This window comes from Orcinus orca, chromosome 7 (assembly GCF_937001465.1).
Source record: "Orcinus orca chromosome 7, mOrcOrc1.1, whole genome shotgun sequence".
Lineage (NCBI taxonomy): Eukaryota > Metazoa > Chordata > Mammalia > Artiodactyla > Delphinidae > Orcinus > Orcinus orca.
In genome coordinates, this window is record NC_064565.1 from 11,613,793 (window position 1) to 11,632,091 (window position 18,299).

Sequence of the window (18,299 nt, forward strand, 5' to 3'; positions counted from 1 at the left end):
CACCTGAAACTAACATGACATTGTATGTCAACTAAACTTCAATTAAAAATAAATAAAATAGGACTTCCCTGGTGGCACAGTGGTTGAGAGTCCGCCTGCCGATGCAGGGGACCCGGGTTCGTGCCCCGGTCCAGAAAGATCCCACATGCCGCGGAGCAGCTGAGCCCGTGAGCCATGGCCGCTGAGCCTGCGTGTCCGGAGCCTGTGCTCCTCAACAGGAGAGGCCACAACAGTGAGAGGCCCACATACCGCAAAAAAATAAAAAAATAAAAAATAAAATATTGTAAAGCAGTTATACTCCAATAAAGATGTTAAAAATAAAATAAAGATCACTTTATTCAGTCGATAAGAATAATAAATACCCATATACACATCTTTAAAAGTAAAGATTTACTAGTAGTTTTCATTTCAAACCATACTATAGTTTTCTTTCGTTTTCTTTTATCCTAGGGTTCAATTAAGGACCAACTAAAAGCATATGGAGCTCTTACTGAGAATGTGACTAGGAAATACACCCGTCAGATTCTGGAGGGAGTCCATTATTTGCACAGTAATATGATTGTTCATAGAGATATAAAAGGTAAGTAATGAGGTATTTTTTAAGTACACAGTTCTTTTAACGAAACATGTGCTGTGGTTAAGAAAGTCAACATTTAATACATGTACCTTTAAAGTACCATGGGAAAACAGTTCCAGCTAGTTGTGTTGTTCAGGTCGCCACAAGAGGAAAGCTCCCCTGTTGGGGCTCACAGAATCACTAAAGTTCAAATGAGCATGAAAATGAGACATGTTTTCACATATAGCGCACAGGCATTCGGACATAGCGGTTAAGAATAGGGGCTCTGAATTTGACCTGATTCAGATTCAGGCTTTATCCATCACCAGATGTGTGACCTTAGACGAGACAATCTCTCTATGCCTCAGTTCCTCATTTTTAAGGAGGGTGATAATAGTGAACAGCTCACAGGATTCTTACAAGGATTAAATGAGTTAATGCATATAACATGCTTAAAACCGTTCTTGGTACCTAGAAAGCACTCAAAAGTTAGTTACGGTGATGATGTACTTTATGCTGAGATCATATTTAAAGCTGAGGGATGGACCTCATTACCTAAGGGAGAGAATGAGAAGAGAGACCAAGACTGAGCTTTGATAAACTGCAACTCAGTTAAGCTCACTTTTTAAAACTCAAAAGCTCAACTGTTTTCATGGATCAGTTACATAAGGTAACTGCATGAAGTGAGACAAAATAGTGGTGGAGGTGTGTAAGTTTGAGAGTCATAAAACTCTGTACTGCAAAGCACACTGAGAGGCTTCATTCTGTAAAAACCAGGTTGTGACCCGAATATAAAGATCACTTTATTCAATCATTTGACGAGAATAATGAACAAATACACAACACACATTTATAAATAATAAATTGAATTTTTTTTTCATTGGTCTTTCTAAGGGCTCTTATGAGCTACCAGGAATTTACTTCCTTTCTGTGGTATATCACACCCTGAATATGGCCATATTCAGGCTAAAGAGAACATTCCTAACCAGTGTCTGGTCAGAGTAGGATCTGCTGCACAATGCCTGAGCCAGATCACATGTAAAGAATGGACCTTACTAGTGAGTCTTAGAGGATGACAACATGGCTCATGATCTGAAAGAAATAAGAGCCTGTCTTTCACCTCAGGGTCTACCCAGCTTAGGCAGACCTCAGCTATCAAGTTCAAAACCCTAAAGCTTAAAGAACCACATAAGGTGGTGACCATTTTGTAATGTATGGAAATATTGAATCACAATGTTGTACACCCTGCAACTAACATAGTGTTGTAGGTCAAGTATACTTCAATTAAAAAAAAACACATAGGAAAATGATTTGATTGTGAATTATTCTATTAGGAATAATCTCTATTCAAGCCAGTTTCTCTTTACCCCTGATAATAAGATAAGGTAAAGGAACTGAGGGGAGCTACCCCCCAAGCGGATCCTCCTCTAACCTTGCCAGTAAAATGGGGAGGTTGGAAACAAGCTGATTTAAAAACATTATAGGGGAAATATATTGATAAGAAAAATGTAAGGTATAAAATTGGATAAAGCAGTATGATCTCAAGTTCGTTCTTCTAGGTCATACTTTAATTTTACAGTCTCTACATGATTAACAGTGGTTATTTCCAAGTGGCAGAATGAGTGATAGTTGTTTTTCTCCTGCATACTTTTTACTTTTTATGTAATTCCTAAATTTTTATAATGAGCAGTTTTTAAATGGCGAGGGCAAAGGAAAGCTAGTTGATTACTTTTAAGTTTAGACTCATGATTTCATAAGGAAACCTAGGGTAAGAATTAATTGATCTTTATTGCTAGGGAACCAACTCATTATTTCATAATAGGGTTTCTTTATTGGACCTTTCTTTTATGAACTGTACTGAGGACTAAATAGTGGATGAAAGGAACCTTACCTTTATAAAAATATTTTGGCTAACAAATGAAGCAGGAATGATAGAATAGTACCATTTTACAATGACTAACAGATTAGTAGACATAAGCACTAAACATTAATAGCTGTTAACATCACTTCACACAGACAGTCTATCATTACATACTTCCTATTCATAGACTATATCATTATCTACAAAGCAGTTTTGCCAAAAAAAAATTTTTTTGAACCTGAATCTGATCAAGCCTCTAGATTCAGCTACCAAATTGGAGAATTATAGAATATATAGAACAGATGAACATGTTAAATGACTCCTTGGGATGGACTGAGCAAAATCTAGACAATAAGAAAGCTATAGGCAGACAGCTTAGACTCTTCATAAACTGCAAAGAAAAAAAAAAAAGGTTGGAGGGAACTTTAGGAAAAGACTTAAAAGATGTATTAATGATTCTCAATGTAAGGACCTTATTTGGATTCTGATTTTTTAAAGAAAAACAAAAAAACACTGAATGTACATTTAATAATATTAAAGGCGTTACTGTCCATTCTCTTAGGTGTGATAAGAGTCTTTATCTTTTAAAGATATGGACTGAACTATTGATGGATCGCGATGTCTTTCATTTGATTCAGATAGTGTGAGGGGTTCATATGCGGTTCGGTCTGCTTTTTGTGTATATTTGAAAACTCTCCTTCATAGCTTACTTTTAACATATCCAAAGTAAGTTTGTAAAAAATTAGATAACTGTATTGGGAACCTGGCTATACATTTTCTCCTCAGCCCTTTGTATGGATGGCCGTTGGTTCAGCATTGGTGATTACTCCCTGGAGATAGCTCTGTCTGTCTGTGACCTGCCTGGGACTGTTCCTTCCCAGCTGGTAACCAGTAAAAACTGGCTTGTTTCTTGTCCTTCCCCAGGTTAAATATTTTAGACACGGTGGCTTTTTTTGACAGAGTCCTTCTTTAAGAATTGGACAGCGGGAGATGTTAAAAAGGCAGTGCTGTCTTAGAGAATCACTGGTACCATGGCGTACTTAGGCTTATGGCATGCAGAGAATGGATCCTTAACCCTCCCCAGAGAGAGGCTTTGCAAAGCCTTAATTGACTAGACTGGGAAATTTGCTGGGAGAACAGAAAGACAGGTACAGAAGTTCATGGTGGGGATGGACAGTCTGCATTCTCTCCAGTCTATAATACATTTTCTCCACTATTCACTCTCCTTCTTAGAGGCCATTAAAAAAAAAAAAGACAAATAGGGAATCTTTTTTAAAAAGTATAAAATATGATTAAGGTTAGGAAGACTTAAAAATAATTGAGGTAAAATTTAGAAACTAAAATTAGATAAGCTAATTAAATAAGTTGCTCATTTAAAAACAGTTTATAGAAAAAGCTAAAAGTGAGAATAGAAATAATTTACATAAGAAGAAACTAGACTTACAATCCCAGAAAAAAGATTGAGTTTAAAGAATGATAAAGGGGGGAAAATAGAGAATAAAAATAAATGAACCTAGCTCCTAGATCTTGGTTTCTGATACCATTCTTCAGTGAAAGGAGAAATGGCTAATTCTGGAAGTGGTTACAGGGGATACACAAGGTGAGCCTGGAGCGTCTTCTAGTACCAGAACGTAAGACGATACTAAGAAACAAACAAACAATCCAGAAATCAAATCAAGCAAGAACACAATGATTGAGGTATGGCAGAGGGACACAGGAGCCAACAGAGAGAGCTCCCCATGGCCAAAGCTGGAACAGCTTGAGCGGAAAGTCATTGGATTATAACCCAAAGTATAAAATTAATATCCATGTGTTCAGACTGATAGAAATGGATGGTTGAATAAATAAATGGGAGAGAAGAGACAAATCTCCCATGCAGAATAATTCCCTTATAGGTAACTACTAAGCCTGTAGCATAACTTCTCACTCCTTTACACATAGTGAACTTCTTCCAAAGAGCTAAGTATGGAAAAGGGGAAAGAGTAACTTTACAGGGGAGGACTCTGCAAACACCACCTCAGCCAGGCTATCAAGGTCAGTTTATAATAAATAAAATTAAAAGTTTATTATAGAAGTAAATGAAATTTTAAAACAGAAACCTCAAAGCTTGCTTAGATTAGATTTAAAATACACTGTACAGAAACTGAAGAATGAAAAGCTTTTGATTATGAAGGTCCCTTAAGAGGTTCCTGAGGAGATGCTAGGTCCTCAGGGAAATAATCTATAGACATGGGCTTCTTACTTTATGACAGAGAAATTGGGGCCAAGAGCCTGCTACTGCTTTTCTTCATCCTTCTCTGAACTTCACATTCTTAGCCCTTTCCCCCTTTCTCTTCTTTTTGATCCTCGCCTCCCACTTGCACCAGTCCTTTTCAGTGGGAGAAACTTCTTAGGTCTTGAATCACACAGGTGACTCTAAATATTCAGTGTTCATGTAATAAGTTTTTAATGCACACTGACTGTATGACTGGCATTATGCCAGGTACTGCTCGGAAGGTGAAGAGCAGCCTGATTTTGGAGACAGATTGAGGAGTCTGCTAAGTAATTTTCTGCCGTTGTTCTTTTATGTTGTATTCCAAATTGCCAATACAAATAATGAAATGAGGATATTTCTTATTTTAGGCGCAAATATTCTGCGAGATTCAACAGGCAACGTCAAACTAGGAGATTTTGGGGCCAGCAAACGGCTTCAAACCATCTGTCTTTCGGGGACAGGAATGAAGTCTGTCACAGGCACACCATACTGGATGAGCCCTGAAGTGATTAGTGGAGAAGGCTATGGCAGAAAAGCAGATATCTGGTAGGTTTTGATGGGGGATTTGACCGAAAGCACATGCCTTCTTAACATATTTCCACCCAGGATGGAATTTACTGAGGTAAATTTATTTTTTTGTACTTTTGAAATAGGATGTCAGGATTACAAGGATTAATATCATTTTAACTGTGTGTGTTTGAGGCTTAATAAATGACTAAATAAATAGAGCTTTTGAACCTGTCTTCCATTCTTTAGGAAAGATCTCTTTTTTTTTTAAACGGAGGACAACTTATTTTTATTATTTATTTTAATTAATTAATGTATTTATTTTTGGCTGCATTGGATCTTCGTTGCTGTGCGTGGGCTTTCTCTAGCTGTGGCGAGTGGGGGCTACTCTTCATTGTGGTGCATGGGCTTCTCACTCCGGTGGCTTTTCTTGTTGCGAAACACGGGCTCTAGGCACATGGGCTTCAGTAGTTGTGGCACACGGGCTCAGTAGTTGTGGTGCACGGGCTTAGTTGGTCCACGGCATGTGGGATCTTCCCGGACCAGGGATCGAACCCATGTCCCCTGCATTGGCAGGCGGATTCTTAACCACTGCACCACCAGGGAAGTCCCAGGAAGGATTTCATCTTGAGCAAATTTCAGCATTAGAAAGCTATCTTCATTTTATTTCCCTGAAGAACTTTAAAAGTAATTAATCTTTATTATTAGTCTTATAATTCAGTTAACCTTTAATTGCTTAATAATTTTAAGTTAGAACATAAAATGGCCATTTCCTACTTCCCACTGAGAAATTTTTTAAAACATTTATTTAATTTATTTATTTTTGGCTGCGTTGGGTCTTTGCTGCTGCGCACAGTCTCTCTAGTTGCAGCGAGTGGGGGCCACTCTTCGCTGAGGTGTGCAGGCTTCTCATCTTGGTGGCCTCTCCCGCTGCAGGGCATGGGCTCTAGGTGCACAGGCCACAGCAGTTGCAGCATTCTGGCTCAGTAGTTGTGGCTCATGGGCTCCAGAGCACAGGCTCAGCAGCTCTGGCACACGGGCCCAGTTGCTCCGAGGCATGTGGGATCTTCCCAGACCAGGGCTTGAACCCATGTCCCCTGCATGTCAGGTAGATTCCCAACCACTGCACCACCAGGGAAGCCCCGAGAAATTTTTTTGATAGATATGCATTTTAGGCACCTAAAGACAAAGAATTCCTAGCGTTTGTATTCTTTGTAAGATAAAGACAGAAAACAATTATATTCAATGTCAGGTTAGAGAATTACATAAAGCAAAAATTATAAAATGAATAACATTCTTTGCCTAACAAATTTGAGAGCTTAAATTTTAGTTTATTTTCATTGATATTTATGTTTAAACTACAGGTTTTTGTTTTTTCTTTTAGCTCCAACACAGGCTGTAGTACTTTATTTTTTTTTTAATTTATTTAATTTTGGCTGTGTTGGGTCTTCATTGCTGCGCGCAGGCTCTCTCTAGTTGCGGTGAGTGGGGGCTATTCTTTGTTGTGGTACGCTGGCTTCTGATTGCGGTGGCTTCTCGTTGCAGAGCATGGGCTCTCCGCGCATGGGCTTCAGTAGTTGTGGTGTGCGGGCTCAGAAGTTGTGGCACACGGGCTTAGTTGCTCCGCGGCACGTGGGATCTTCCCGGACCGGGGCTTGAACCCGTGTCCCCTGCATCGGCAGGCAGATTCTTAACCACTGCGCCACCAGGGAAGCCCTGCTTACTTTATTTAACAATGAAATAGTAATAACAGTAATTTAGTTGTAACAAAGCCATCAACAGAGCAATATAAAAACAAAGCCCAAATTGATTATCTCCTTTAAACAGGAAAAACCACCGTTAGTCTAGTGGTTCTCAAACCTATCCACACATTTGAGGAATGGAGGGAAGGAGGAGGATTGGTGCTTAAAAACTAGCTATACCCAAAGCCCATATCTGAACAGTTATATGAGAATCTCTCAAGAGTGGGGCCCAGGCAAAGATTTTTGAAGTATTGTCAGGATTGAGAACTACAAGCCTAAAGTAATAAGCGATAAAAACCATGCCTTCAAAGCAATTCAAAAGAAGACGTTAAAAAAAAAGAAATATGATAAATTTCTTTCCCCTTATCCTGGGAAAAGGAGGGTAGCCCCTATTCATTTCCTCATTATTTTTTATTCATTTTTGATTGCCCAGAGTTGAGTTTAACAAACATCAAATATTGGAAGTTATACAAACATTTTACCCAAATTGAAATTCTCAATACTTTACATTTAGAAAGCTCTTTCAAAACAGTACCAGCTTTCAGAAAGAAAAGCACATTTTAAGTTTGCATAGGTGTTTAAACTGTTTGTTAAACTAAGAAGAGTCAATAAAATGCACTAGAAAGTATTTCACTAATAACAGTTGTTATAAAACAATATTCATTTCATGTACCGCAAATTAACTTTTTGGTGCAACAAGAGGAATATTTGAGTGTTTCCCATCTGTTTCTACAACTGTCAGAATTCATTGAAGTCTAGAATCCAAATATAAATTTTTCTTCAAGACTGCATACATAAAATGCTTCCCCTCTAACTGCCCTCTGCCCCCGACAAATCCCTGTTGGGAGGTCCAGTAGTGTCTGCAGGCATATTTATCTTTAAAACTGACTTTCCTCATTTTTCAGGTTTGGGAATGATACCACATCAAGTATGGATATATTTTTCTTTATTTCTTAAGAATACATAAATTTACTTAAAGATGTCTCCTCAAATTCAGAAAACCCCGTTTCTTCAGCCCTTTCTGTCAGGTCTCCGTGTCAGTCGATCTTAATCGCCTCATTCCTGCCCCGAAGCGTTCATCTCTCAGGTTGTCTTCCTGCGCGCCCTCAGTGGGCGAAAGGAGCCGAGGGATTCTCCTCCAGTACCCGTAGGGGGCGCGGGGCCGGGGGCAGGTGTCCCCGCTGTCGGGTGATGGCCGCGCTTCAGGCCGGGCCCACCGAAGCCACGCGCACCTCTGCGTCTTTTTGGCGCTTTGCGGCGGCCCGGGGACCCCGCGGGGCTGCCCGGGTTGTGGCGGCGGGTTGCGGCGGCGGCAGCGCCTCGGCAACTCGAAAGTGAGGAGAGGGAGCCGCTGCCGAGGCATGTGGAACCGCCCGCCCGGCCCCGACCCCGACCCCGGCCCCGACCCCAGAGGCTCCGTGCGGGAGGCCGAGCGCTGACCCCAGTTTTTACAGCCTTTTAATGAAACTTTACGTTTGAAACCAAGTCGTATTTAAATGTATATGGACTTCACGTCTGTTTCTCATTTTGTAGTTAGTTAGCTGACTTCATGATGATGTTGTTTGTGTAAGGTCTTTCTTTTATTTCTTCTTAGGAGCGTGGGCTGTACTGTGGTGGAAATGCTAACGGAAAAGCCTCCTTGGGCAGAATTTGAAGCAATGGCTGCCATCTTTAAAATCGCCACTCAGCCGACGAACCCTAAGCTGCCACCCCATGTCTCAGACCATACTCGAGATTTCCTCAAACGGATCTTTGTAGAGGCCAAACTGAGACCTTCCGCTGATGAACTTTTAAGGCACATGTTTGTGCACTATCACTAGCAGCCAGTAACCTCTCCTGTGCCTCTACCCAGCTCCCATCTATTCATTCACCTTCTCTCTGACTGCACTTTTCTTTTTTATAAAAAAGAGAGATGGGGGAGAAAACAAAGACAAGAGGGAAAGTGTTTCTCTTGATTCTTGGTTAAATTTGATTAATAATAATAGTATCCTGAAGTTTTTATATTTAATCTTTTTTTCCCTTACAAGAACTTGAAACCTTTTTTTTTTAAATTTTTATAATGTACTGATGTGGTTCAGAGACATAAAGCACTTTAGTACATAGTCACTCTTTTTAGTACAAAAAGATCATTTGGAATACCTAAAGATTGTAGAGTCTTTCCCTGTGTCACTGACAGATTGGCAGTGATGGGGAGACATGGAAAACAAGGAGAAGAAAATGATGTATAATTTGTAGTTTTTAGTGATAGTATTTAAAATAGATTCTTGTTTGTGGGGTTGAGCCCTAAACTTGAGTTTAGGATAGGTACTCAGCTTAAAGAATATAGGTTCCTTCTTGTATCTGTATTCTTTAGATCCTAACCTCTGTCTACCAAGCTTTTTGCTCAGTAGGACTCTTGATAGCAAATATGAATCTCTAGGAGGTATGTTTGTTTGTTAATCCTAACCAGTATAATAAGCAAATACACTATAATAGATCCATGTTACTGGAATCTATAAACCTTGAGGGATAGCTTTCTGCTTAAAAAAAGAAAAGATATTGTTTTATTTTAAAACAGATATGGGAAGTCAATAAGCAAATCCAAATTAAAAGACAAAAGGAGATTGCTCTAATTAAATGTGTGAGCAGTAGAAGAGACCACATTTGCCGGTCGACAGAAATAATGAAAAGAAGAACTAAGTGTTGTTTAGTGTATTTTAAACTGTGTTCTTTACCCGAGGGGGAAAGTCCCAAAAATCAAGGGGAAGGAGAAATAATCAAAATCATGTATACTATATCTTCCTGTTTCTAGCTCCTGATTCCCCATAGATAACATTGTTTAGGAACTAAGAGTTTAACCTGCAGTATCCATGTGTTAAAAGCTAGTGTCATGATATGAAACCCTTGTTCTTGTTCTTTGGATCACAGACTACTAAAGCACCTCAAAAAACAGTTAGCATGTAAAACAGTGGTTTTCACAGCTGGGGTGAGGATAGTTTTGCTTGGCATTTGGCAATGACTGGAAACATTTTTGGTTGTCACAACCAGGAGGATGCGAGAGGCATCTAGTGGTTAGAGGCCAGGGATGCTGCTAAACAAACTAAAGTATACAAGAACAGCACGTCCAGCCCCCCAACAAAGAATTATCCTGCCCCAAATGTTAAAAGTGCCGAAGTTGAGAAACCCTGATGTACATACCAGCCCCAGTTATAAATGAAAATGGCCATTTACAAAGCAGGTTCCTTGCAAAAAGTAAGTTTCAGAGAGTGATGTAATGCATAATGAGGGTTTTACAAGAGAAGATACCACTACTTCAAGTCGAGGGTGAAAGGTCTCAACAAACAGCCAGTCACAATCCTTTCCCTTCCAGCTGCATATTGCACCCAAATCAGTAACTTCCATTTTAGACACAAAATGAACTTAAACAGGGAGCCTGTTGAACTCAGTCATCTGTGTGTATTCTTTCCTCAAAAGTCAATTCATAATTGTGGGAAAAGAAAGGCATATTAAAACAAAGTATTAGCTACTTTATAGGAAGGTTAAAACTGCCAGGTATTTCTAATATAAGAGCAATGACATTAAGCGGAACGAGACAGCTGGGAAACTCCCACTATCTCTAATGGACTTGTGCTACTGAAAAACATGAATGATATCGGTAATCTGGCCACTTGCAATTTTTTTCAACGTATTAAAGCAAATGCTAAGTACTTTATTTTTAAAGGTCTAGAAAATAGTATTCTTGGAGGCCCTAACTGTGATGCCTTTCATGGGATTCATAAGGGACTCAGGTATTTTGTTTTCTGCCAAAAGGTATGCTCGTTTAGGAACTCTTTTAAAATACTTTGTTTCTGAAGTTAAGTAGATCTTGCTTTACTGTATCAAGGTCCTATCTGGCATTCCCTGTAGGAATATTTGAAATTCCATTAGCTAGTCTGAGAAGAAGTCAAAGCACAAATATAGTTGTTAAAGCTTCTCACATACCCTTATAATGAAAGGAAGCAGCTTGCAAGGAAGAACATGAATTACTGGCCTCCTCCCCCTGGGAAATCAACTGCCAAATCTTGTGCTATAAACATAGTCCCCAAGGATGTGGATCTATTATAATTTCTTTATCTTTTATGAGTGAAGGCATCTCTTCTACTTGAGCAGGATCATGGTATCTGGACCAGTGGGCTTTTCCTTTGTTTCATTGTATTGTGTGGTTGTGATTTCCTTTTGGCTCATTTTTGGTCTGTCAGGGTAATCAGCAGTGCAGAATATGAGACAGGTGTTCTTTAAAGAGAAATCTTGGGAGACTGTGAAACCCAAAGCAAAATTGTTTGCTTTATTTTCAGTCTCTTTTTCTTTTTGAAATGCTACAGAAAATAAAATCACCTGAAAAGAAACTACTACTTTAACACTGCTGCACAAGACCTTTGTTTTGTAAGAAAAATATTACTAGCTATGGAAAAGTATTGTTCTTTATGTAAAGACTTAAGAGTAGACTAATAGTTTACAGAGTTATATAAAAATGTGATGTGAATTTATTTCAGACAAGTTGTAAAGGTACCAAAAACCACAGTAAAAGTTAATATATATAAAAACTACTAGAACAAAAAAGCTTAAAGTGGGGTGAGGTATGAAAGACCAAAATTAAATTTAAAAAAGAAAATTTTCAAAGGAACCACCTCTATCAGGGGCAGTTAAAATAACACTCCAATTTTTTCTTTCTAATAATTGTATGGATCAACAAATGAAATTTGAACTTTTTAAGATGACTCTAAATGTATTTTGTTTTTTAAATGCACAACTGATTCTTCTATACTGTAATGTTTCTTTGCTGAGGCTGGAAAATGACCAGACTGCTAACTTTGTGCCTTTAAAATGCATTCTGCTTTGACAGTGGCAGACTTTTTGGTGCTGGAGAAGATTCACTAGCAGTCTTATATGTGCTTTTCAGGAAATATCTTTCTACTTAGGCCTTGAGAGATTCAAAATGGCATGATTTAGGCTTGGACCAAATATAAGATCTTTTACATTGCAAACGAAGTGTATTGAATAAAAGGGTTGAGAAATATCATAATGACTAATGGAAGTTTTGATGATAATTCTTTAAAATGTATTTAAAAATATACAGACTTTGAAATTTTCAGTATGACTATCTTTAATTTTCCTCATTTACAAAACATGTTTCTAACCTGAAGAATGGTTAAAGACTACTGCCTTAGAAAGTTTTCAAAGGCACAGTCAACCTTACATAACTTATATAAGAGATGGAAATGTTAATGCACAGGCTGAACTATAAAAGAAAAATTAAAACTTATTTCATAGTAAATTGAATTGGCTTTCACTTGAAGGAGTCTTTATCTTATTCCCAGTAGAAGCTACATTAAAAAGAGGAAACGATTTCTTTAGAGTAGCTTTCTTTGCTACTTCAGTTCTTATATATGTCAGGTCTGGTGTGTCGTATTTCTGAGATGGAGTTGTTATAAGATACATGAAATCACTGAGAAAATCAAATCTGAGTAGTTTATAGGACAGCTAAGCTTGGGTGCAAAAGCCAGGATGTTCGCCGGATGCAAACTCGTTGGCCCGCAGCAGAATTCTTGGTCGCTGATTTCATTTGGGACCAGTAGCATGACATAAAGTCACCTGGTGTCAACCAAGTATAGGAATCTATTGATTTTTTTTTTTAAATATGGTGAATCCTTTTCATTTGCTTTTTCAGTATTGTGGCTTACTATGGTACTAAATTAACTTAAGGAGGTCACAGTCTAGGAGGAAAAATGGGCAAACAGTTCCTTTTTTTTTTTTTTTTTTTTTTTTTGCGGTACGCGGGCCTCTCACTGTTGTGGCCTCTCCCGTTGCGGAGCACAGGCCCAGCGGCCATGGCTCACGGGCCCAGCCGCTCCGCGGCATGCAGGATCCTCCCGGACCGGGGCACGAACCCGTGTCCCCTGCATCGGCAGGCGGACTCCCAACCACTGCGCCACCAGGGGAGCCCCCAATTACTTATTTTTATGGCATATCCTGAATCTGAAAGTTAAGCAATGATGTTTTAAAATGTTATTTCTTATGAAGTGAGGGAAAGCAATTTTGGGTAACCATTGGCTATTATAAAGTAAAATGTCATTAACAACAGCAATTAAAAGTATCCCCAAATTGGAGGGATCCCTCTTACAAAACCCAGCCTCTGCTCAAACAGTTCCAGTGATGGGGGCATTTATTCCATTACAGAGTATTTTTTCCTGCTTTTTCCTTTAAAGAAAAAAATATTTCCTTTTGGTCTAAATTGTTAAAATACCCAAAACATTTGATAGAAATTGAATTCTGTCAACAGTGTTATTTATACTAAGATCAGGAAAACTTCTTGAGATCTTATTGTTTTATATGAAGTTTGGCCTTAGTTACAAATGCACTGTTCATATTTATTTGAATTTTAACATTGGTTAAAATGTCAACGGAAAGCAATTTGTTAATTTTTCGTAGTGCCTTTTTCTCTGTATGCCTTAATTTCGTTTTATATCAATAATAATTCAAGTTACCCACCGAAATGAAGGTTTTTCCAAAATCAGTAGGCTTCAAGAGTTGATTTGGCCTTAGACTGTGTATTGGCCCTTAAACGTTTCTTAATGCCTGCTTCTTCCTCCTACCCTTTTCTACCTCTTTTTTTTTTTTAATATGTTAGAAGAGAAACATTAGCATTGTTCTGTGATAGACACATTGCAGTTTTACTAGACACAAATTCCTAAGATAAGGATAGAAAGAGGTATTGTAATTCTAAAGAGACATAGTGAATTGTTTTCCAGGTTGATTACTTGATTTTCAGTCACACTGGCACTGTCCAAATTCTTTGTATGTCGTGGTTCAGTTATGATTTTCAAAGCAGAACTAGAAAGGTGGTTTTTGTCCTAAAGAGGTCAGTTAAATGGTTTACAGATGTTAAGGCAATGAGACTTAAGGCAATGAGCAAGAAATCCAGGGATAGCAAATTCTAATCCTTACTTTATGACTAACATTTTGACTAAACTCCACCTTACTTTTCTGTGAAGTGTGTGTGTGTGTGTGCGTGTGTGTGTGTGTGTGTATGTGTGTGTGTGTGTGTGTGTGTTTGGAGTTGGTGCAGGGGTGGGAAGGAAGGAAAGGTGTGAATGTCCAGTTAGATTAGTCTCTGTTCTTGGAAGAACAGCTCAAATGTGTGTGACCTACTGATGATGGAATGCCAGCACATTTTCCACAAGTAGCTAGTACAAACGGTTGTTTAATAAAGGTATTTATTGTAAATTGCCAAGCTCTTGGTTGCTAAAAGTAGATAAAAATTGAATTTGTATGTGTGTATAATAGCTTATATATAATTCTTAAGTAGAAAGTAATTGGTTTTGCATAGTTCTTCATGAGCTCTTTGGAATAGAAATTCTGCCAGACATTATCAAAACAAGCTTCCTTAGCTTACCAAGTGTTCAAAAGGAAATTTTACCTCTGTTTTGGTTGGCTAGGGAAGGCGTGCTGTGAAGCCACTGTTCCTACTTCATAGTCGTCTTTAGCTTTGCTTTAACTTCTGCCACAGTCTGGACAGGATGCCATAATAGGTGTGAAAGTATCGGGGCCAACCATCTCTCTGTACTCACCTTTCAGAGCTGTAGATGGTAGTGAGCTCTCAGGGGAGTCTAGAGAACCTTCTCTAGGTTATAGTGAGAGCAGATATGGTTTCATTTCAGAAGGTCAAGGGAGGAGTCGCAGCTATCGTAAAGAAAAGAATAAATTTTACCTGTTGCCTGTATACAGTCTCTTATGTAATTCTTCATATTTTTCATAATTGGGCATTTTAATTGACAGTAATGATATTTTTGTTAACAACAGCAAAGGCATTAAATCAGTGAGTACTATTATTCCCTATGCCTGATGACTTCTTGTTTGTATTTACAATCTGTATTATCAGAATCACATTAAACCAAAGCTTTTATATTCTCTGCACATACAGCCAAAATGATTAGCACTGTTACTTCTGCCCACCTGTAAGCTAATAGTGTAAAAATAATAAAACAGGTACTAGTAGAATTTGTATCTCAATCTATCCTTCAAGTTAAAGACAGGTGCTCAGTGTTTGCATTTAGACATGCAGGAATTTACTTCAACTATTATGGAACTATATAGACATTATGAGCTTGAGTTTGTACACGTGCCAATCTTATTAATGTCACTTGACCATAAACGCATATACATATACCTTGACATATGATGCCTCAGGTTGGTGGCGTACTTTCTTCCTAATGTCTTAACATTTATGAACTTGTGTTTGACTTGAGGGGCATTTCAGGAAAGCTGTGAAGAAAAGTAGGTTATGGACTTTTTGTGCCATAGACACTTTGGAACGTAAGGACGAGTCTGCTCTCCAGCATACATGCAGAATTTGTTGTCCCCAGGTAGGATTTCTGAGTCCCTTAATGCCAGTTGAGAACAGTAAAGTTTGTGACTATACTGAAAAGCACTTTTGTGTTCACTTATTTATGTAAGTAACAATTGGTGACTTTAGCATTAGCATTACTTGGAGGGGAGAGATAAGTAACAAAATTACATCCTAACTCTATTAGATACTTAGGCTCCAAAATGGATTTGTCATGTTCTCATTTTTTGCAAAGACTTTTTTCCACCTGGAATAAGAAGAGAGAACTAGTGGAAACATTTGAGCTGGAAAGGTTTATGGGCCAAAAAAAAAAAAAAAGTGGGCCAAACCCTTGCAATATACCCTGTTCAAGTGAAACTACAGTGTCTAACGATAAGAATACTTCTTTAAAAACAAACAATTGTTTTTAATACAATCTTAATTAGTAAGTAAAAGGTTTACATTTTTTCTATTGCTGTTGGTTTTAAAATTTGCTACCCTGCATTCTGAAACATTGTAAAAGAGTTAATACCAAAAATACTTTTAATGTCTGACATCTCTTACATTTCACATGGTTCTTTTTATTCAAATATCATTGTAAATAAAAGTAAACTTGGATAAATCTGAGAATAAACTTTTGTTGCAAACTATGATTATCAATTTGTAAATTTACCCTTTGACCTAATGTACATTTTTAAATGTAGCCATTAAATTCTCTATATTTAATCCATTAGTTTCTCTCTGTAAACGTTTTTAATCTCAGTTGAATGCTGGGCAGTTTATAATTATGTACAAAGGTGTTCTTTTCCTATCAAGGTTGACTTTTTTGCACATTTTTGGAAATGTTTAATTTGTACACTGATTTACTACTCTGACCAATAATTGTTGATGGGTGTATGAGCATCATGAATGCGTGCATTGAACTACTGTCTGTGTCTCTATGTTTAAACTTCTTTCAAGATGTAGCCGTCAGTAACTGCACTGCTATTACTGACTTAAATGGACTTTCTTGCTTTTACAAAGTATACATATCTATGGTTCTATCTTTGTTGAAGAACTCAGGAGTTCGACATCACTTTCTGATTTTATATGTATTCTGAAATCCATGACTAAGTGGAAAGTATGCTTGTAACTCTGTGTCAGGGGATGTGTGTGTGGAGATGTCTTTGTCTGTAGGTACTTGTATATATCCCAGTAATTTCTTATTTTCATTTCTACATTTTTATGAACTTGTTTTATAAGGGTACTGTTTCGTTAGAATAATTAAATATATATAAAGCTTTCTGAGAGATTATTTACTATATGAATATATTTTCAGCTGGCTGATCAAAAATATTTTTTTAGTTTTGTTTTTAACCATTCAAAATGTATTTGTATTTCCACAATTGGATGCAGATTTACTTAGATATCTATCAATTAAAATACTCTTGCAAAGAACAACATTGAATTCTCTCTGAGAATTCTATGAAATGCAAATTAAGAGAAAAAAATAGGTTTTAAGCAGTAGCAAAAACACTGTCCACTAAAACAGTCTTTGAATTCTCAGAACTATGAAAAAATGTGAGAAACTAAATTAATTTGAAGAGATGTCAAAGATTTTTATATCTCCAGTTGCTGTTGGCCTGGCCTACTGTTGTTTTTGAATATTTCCTTTATTCTTCCCCAAAGATTTCAACTTTCAGTTTTTTTCTTACTGGGCAAGGTCAGACCTCATTCATAAAACAATATATTGACAAATTCTGATTCTCTGTAATTGACTATAAATTGGTTTAGAAATGTCCAAACATACATTGTGTCTTTATACCGTACTGTGTATTTTAAGTAACTGGCAGAAAAAGAATTGGGAATTAAAGTTACAATCTGACAATGTTGTTGTGCTTAAGGAAAACCTTGTTTTTAATATGCGGTACCATGTAAAATTACTTATGTTAGGAATAAAGTCCACTGTTGAAGTTGAATGTCACTAAGCTTATTATGTTACAAGGAGCCGATATGATTAGAAAAACCTACCAGAAGCCAGATACAGTGTGGTGTGTGCCACATTTCATGCACATTTTGACTTTGTGTTCATTCAAAATTGTGCTTGTAAAAATGTATAAAATTTCTGAGTTTTACAGATTTTATGTACTTGTTTTTTCTTGCTGGTAAATAGCCTTTTTTTTTAATCTAATGTGAAAGAAACCATGTTTATATTTTGTTAGTGATCAATGACTTTGTTTATATGGAAATTTGTATATTGTTGGCACCCATCTTTATTTAGATTTATCGTGCATGAAGGCCTGCAATAATTAGCACAATGAAAATTGCTTTTTCTTACATGTTCATTTTTTGAAAGATTGTGGTGCAAAGGCTTACTCTAAGTAACCTTCTGGACTATGGAATGAATATAAATGAATGGCACTTTGAGTGTTAATAAAGCTGATATTTATTTCCACTGTGACTGTTTTGTCCAGATCTGTTCTTGGACACATTGCGCTCACGGTTATCTTTCCTTTGCCTGAGCTGATCACTTCCTAGGAGACCAGTAATAGACCAACCTAGAAACACTGCAACTAAATCTTCCCAGGATACAAGTTTATAATGTTCTACCCAACATACTCTGGCATATTTCTCTGGACACTTTGATTACCCAAATCAGAGATCAATGGTGATTAAAAACAAAGTCTGTTTTCAGAGGGTAAGGAATGGATGCTCCCACAGTATTGGAGATCATTTGAGTTAATGCCGCATATAGAGCAGGGGTCCCCAACCCCTGGGCCACAGACCGGTACCGGTCCACGGCCTGTTAGAAACTGGGTCGCACAGCAGGAGGTGAGCAGCGGGTGAGCGAGCGAAGCTTCATCGCCCCGTCGCTCCCCGTCGCTCGCATTACCGCCTGAACCATCCCCCCCGCCCCACTCCCCTGTCCGTGGAAAAATTGTCATCCACGAAACCGTTCCCTGGTGCCAAAAAGGTTGGGGAACGCTGCAGAGGGCAACTTAGCTGTGCAAGTCAACAGTCTCAATCTTGTATATCCTCTGACACAACAGTTTTGTATG

At 37.8% G+C, this 18,299-nt stretch overlaps 2 protein-coding genes across 3 annotated transcripts in view; one reads left to right on the plus strand and one right to left on the minus strand.

The window, feature by feature from the left end:
- MAP3K2 (mitogen-activated protein kinase kinase kinase 2) overlaps window positions 1-17,701 on the plus strand; it is a 99,223-nt gene extending 81,522 nt beyond the window's left edge. Inside the window, exons 15-17 of one of the 2 annotated variants that reach the window (XM_004276860.3) lie at window positions 451-580; window positions 5,040-5,217; window positions 8,515-17,701. In XM_004276860.3, coding sequence (XP_004276908.1) covers window positions 451-580; window positions 5,040-5,217; window positions 8,515-8,740 — 534 coding nt within the window. In that variant the 3' untranslated portion in view covers window positions 8,741-17,701. The remainder of the gene's footprint in view (window positions 1-450; window positions 581-5,039; window positions 5,218-8,514) is intronic. The other variant, XM_049712168.1, reaches the window with a different exon arrangement.
- Window positions 1-18,299, minus strand: part of GPR17 (G protein-coupled receptor 17) — a 397,229-nt gene that overhangs the window by 338,227 nt on the left and 40,703 nt on the right. The window lies entirely within an intron of this gene.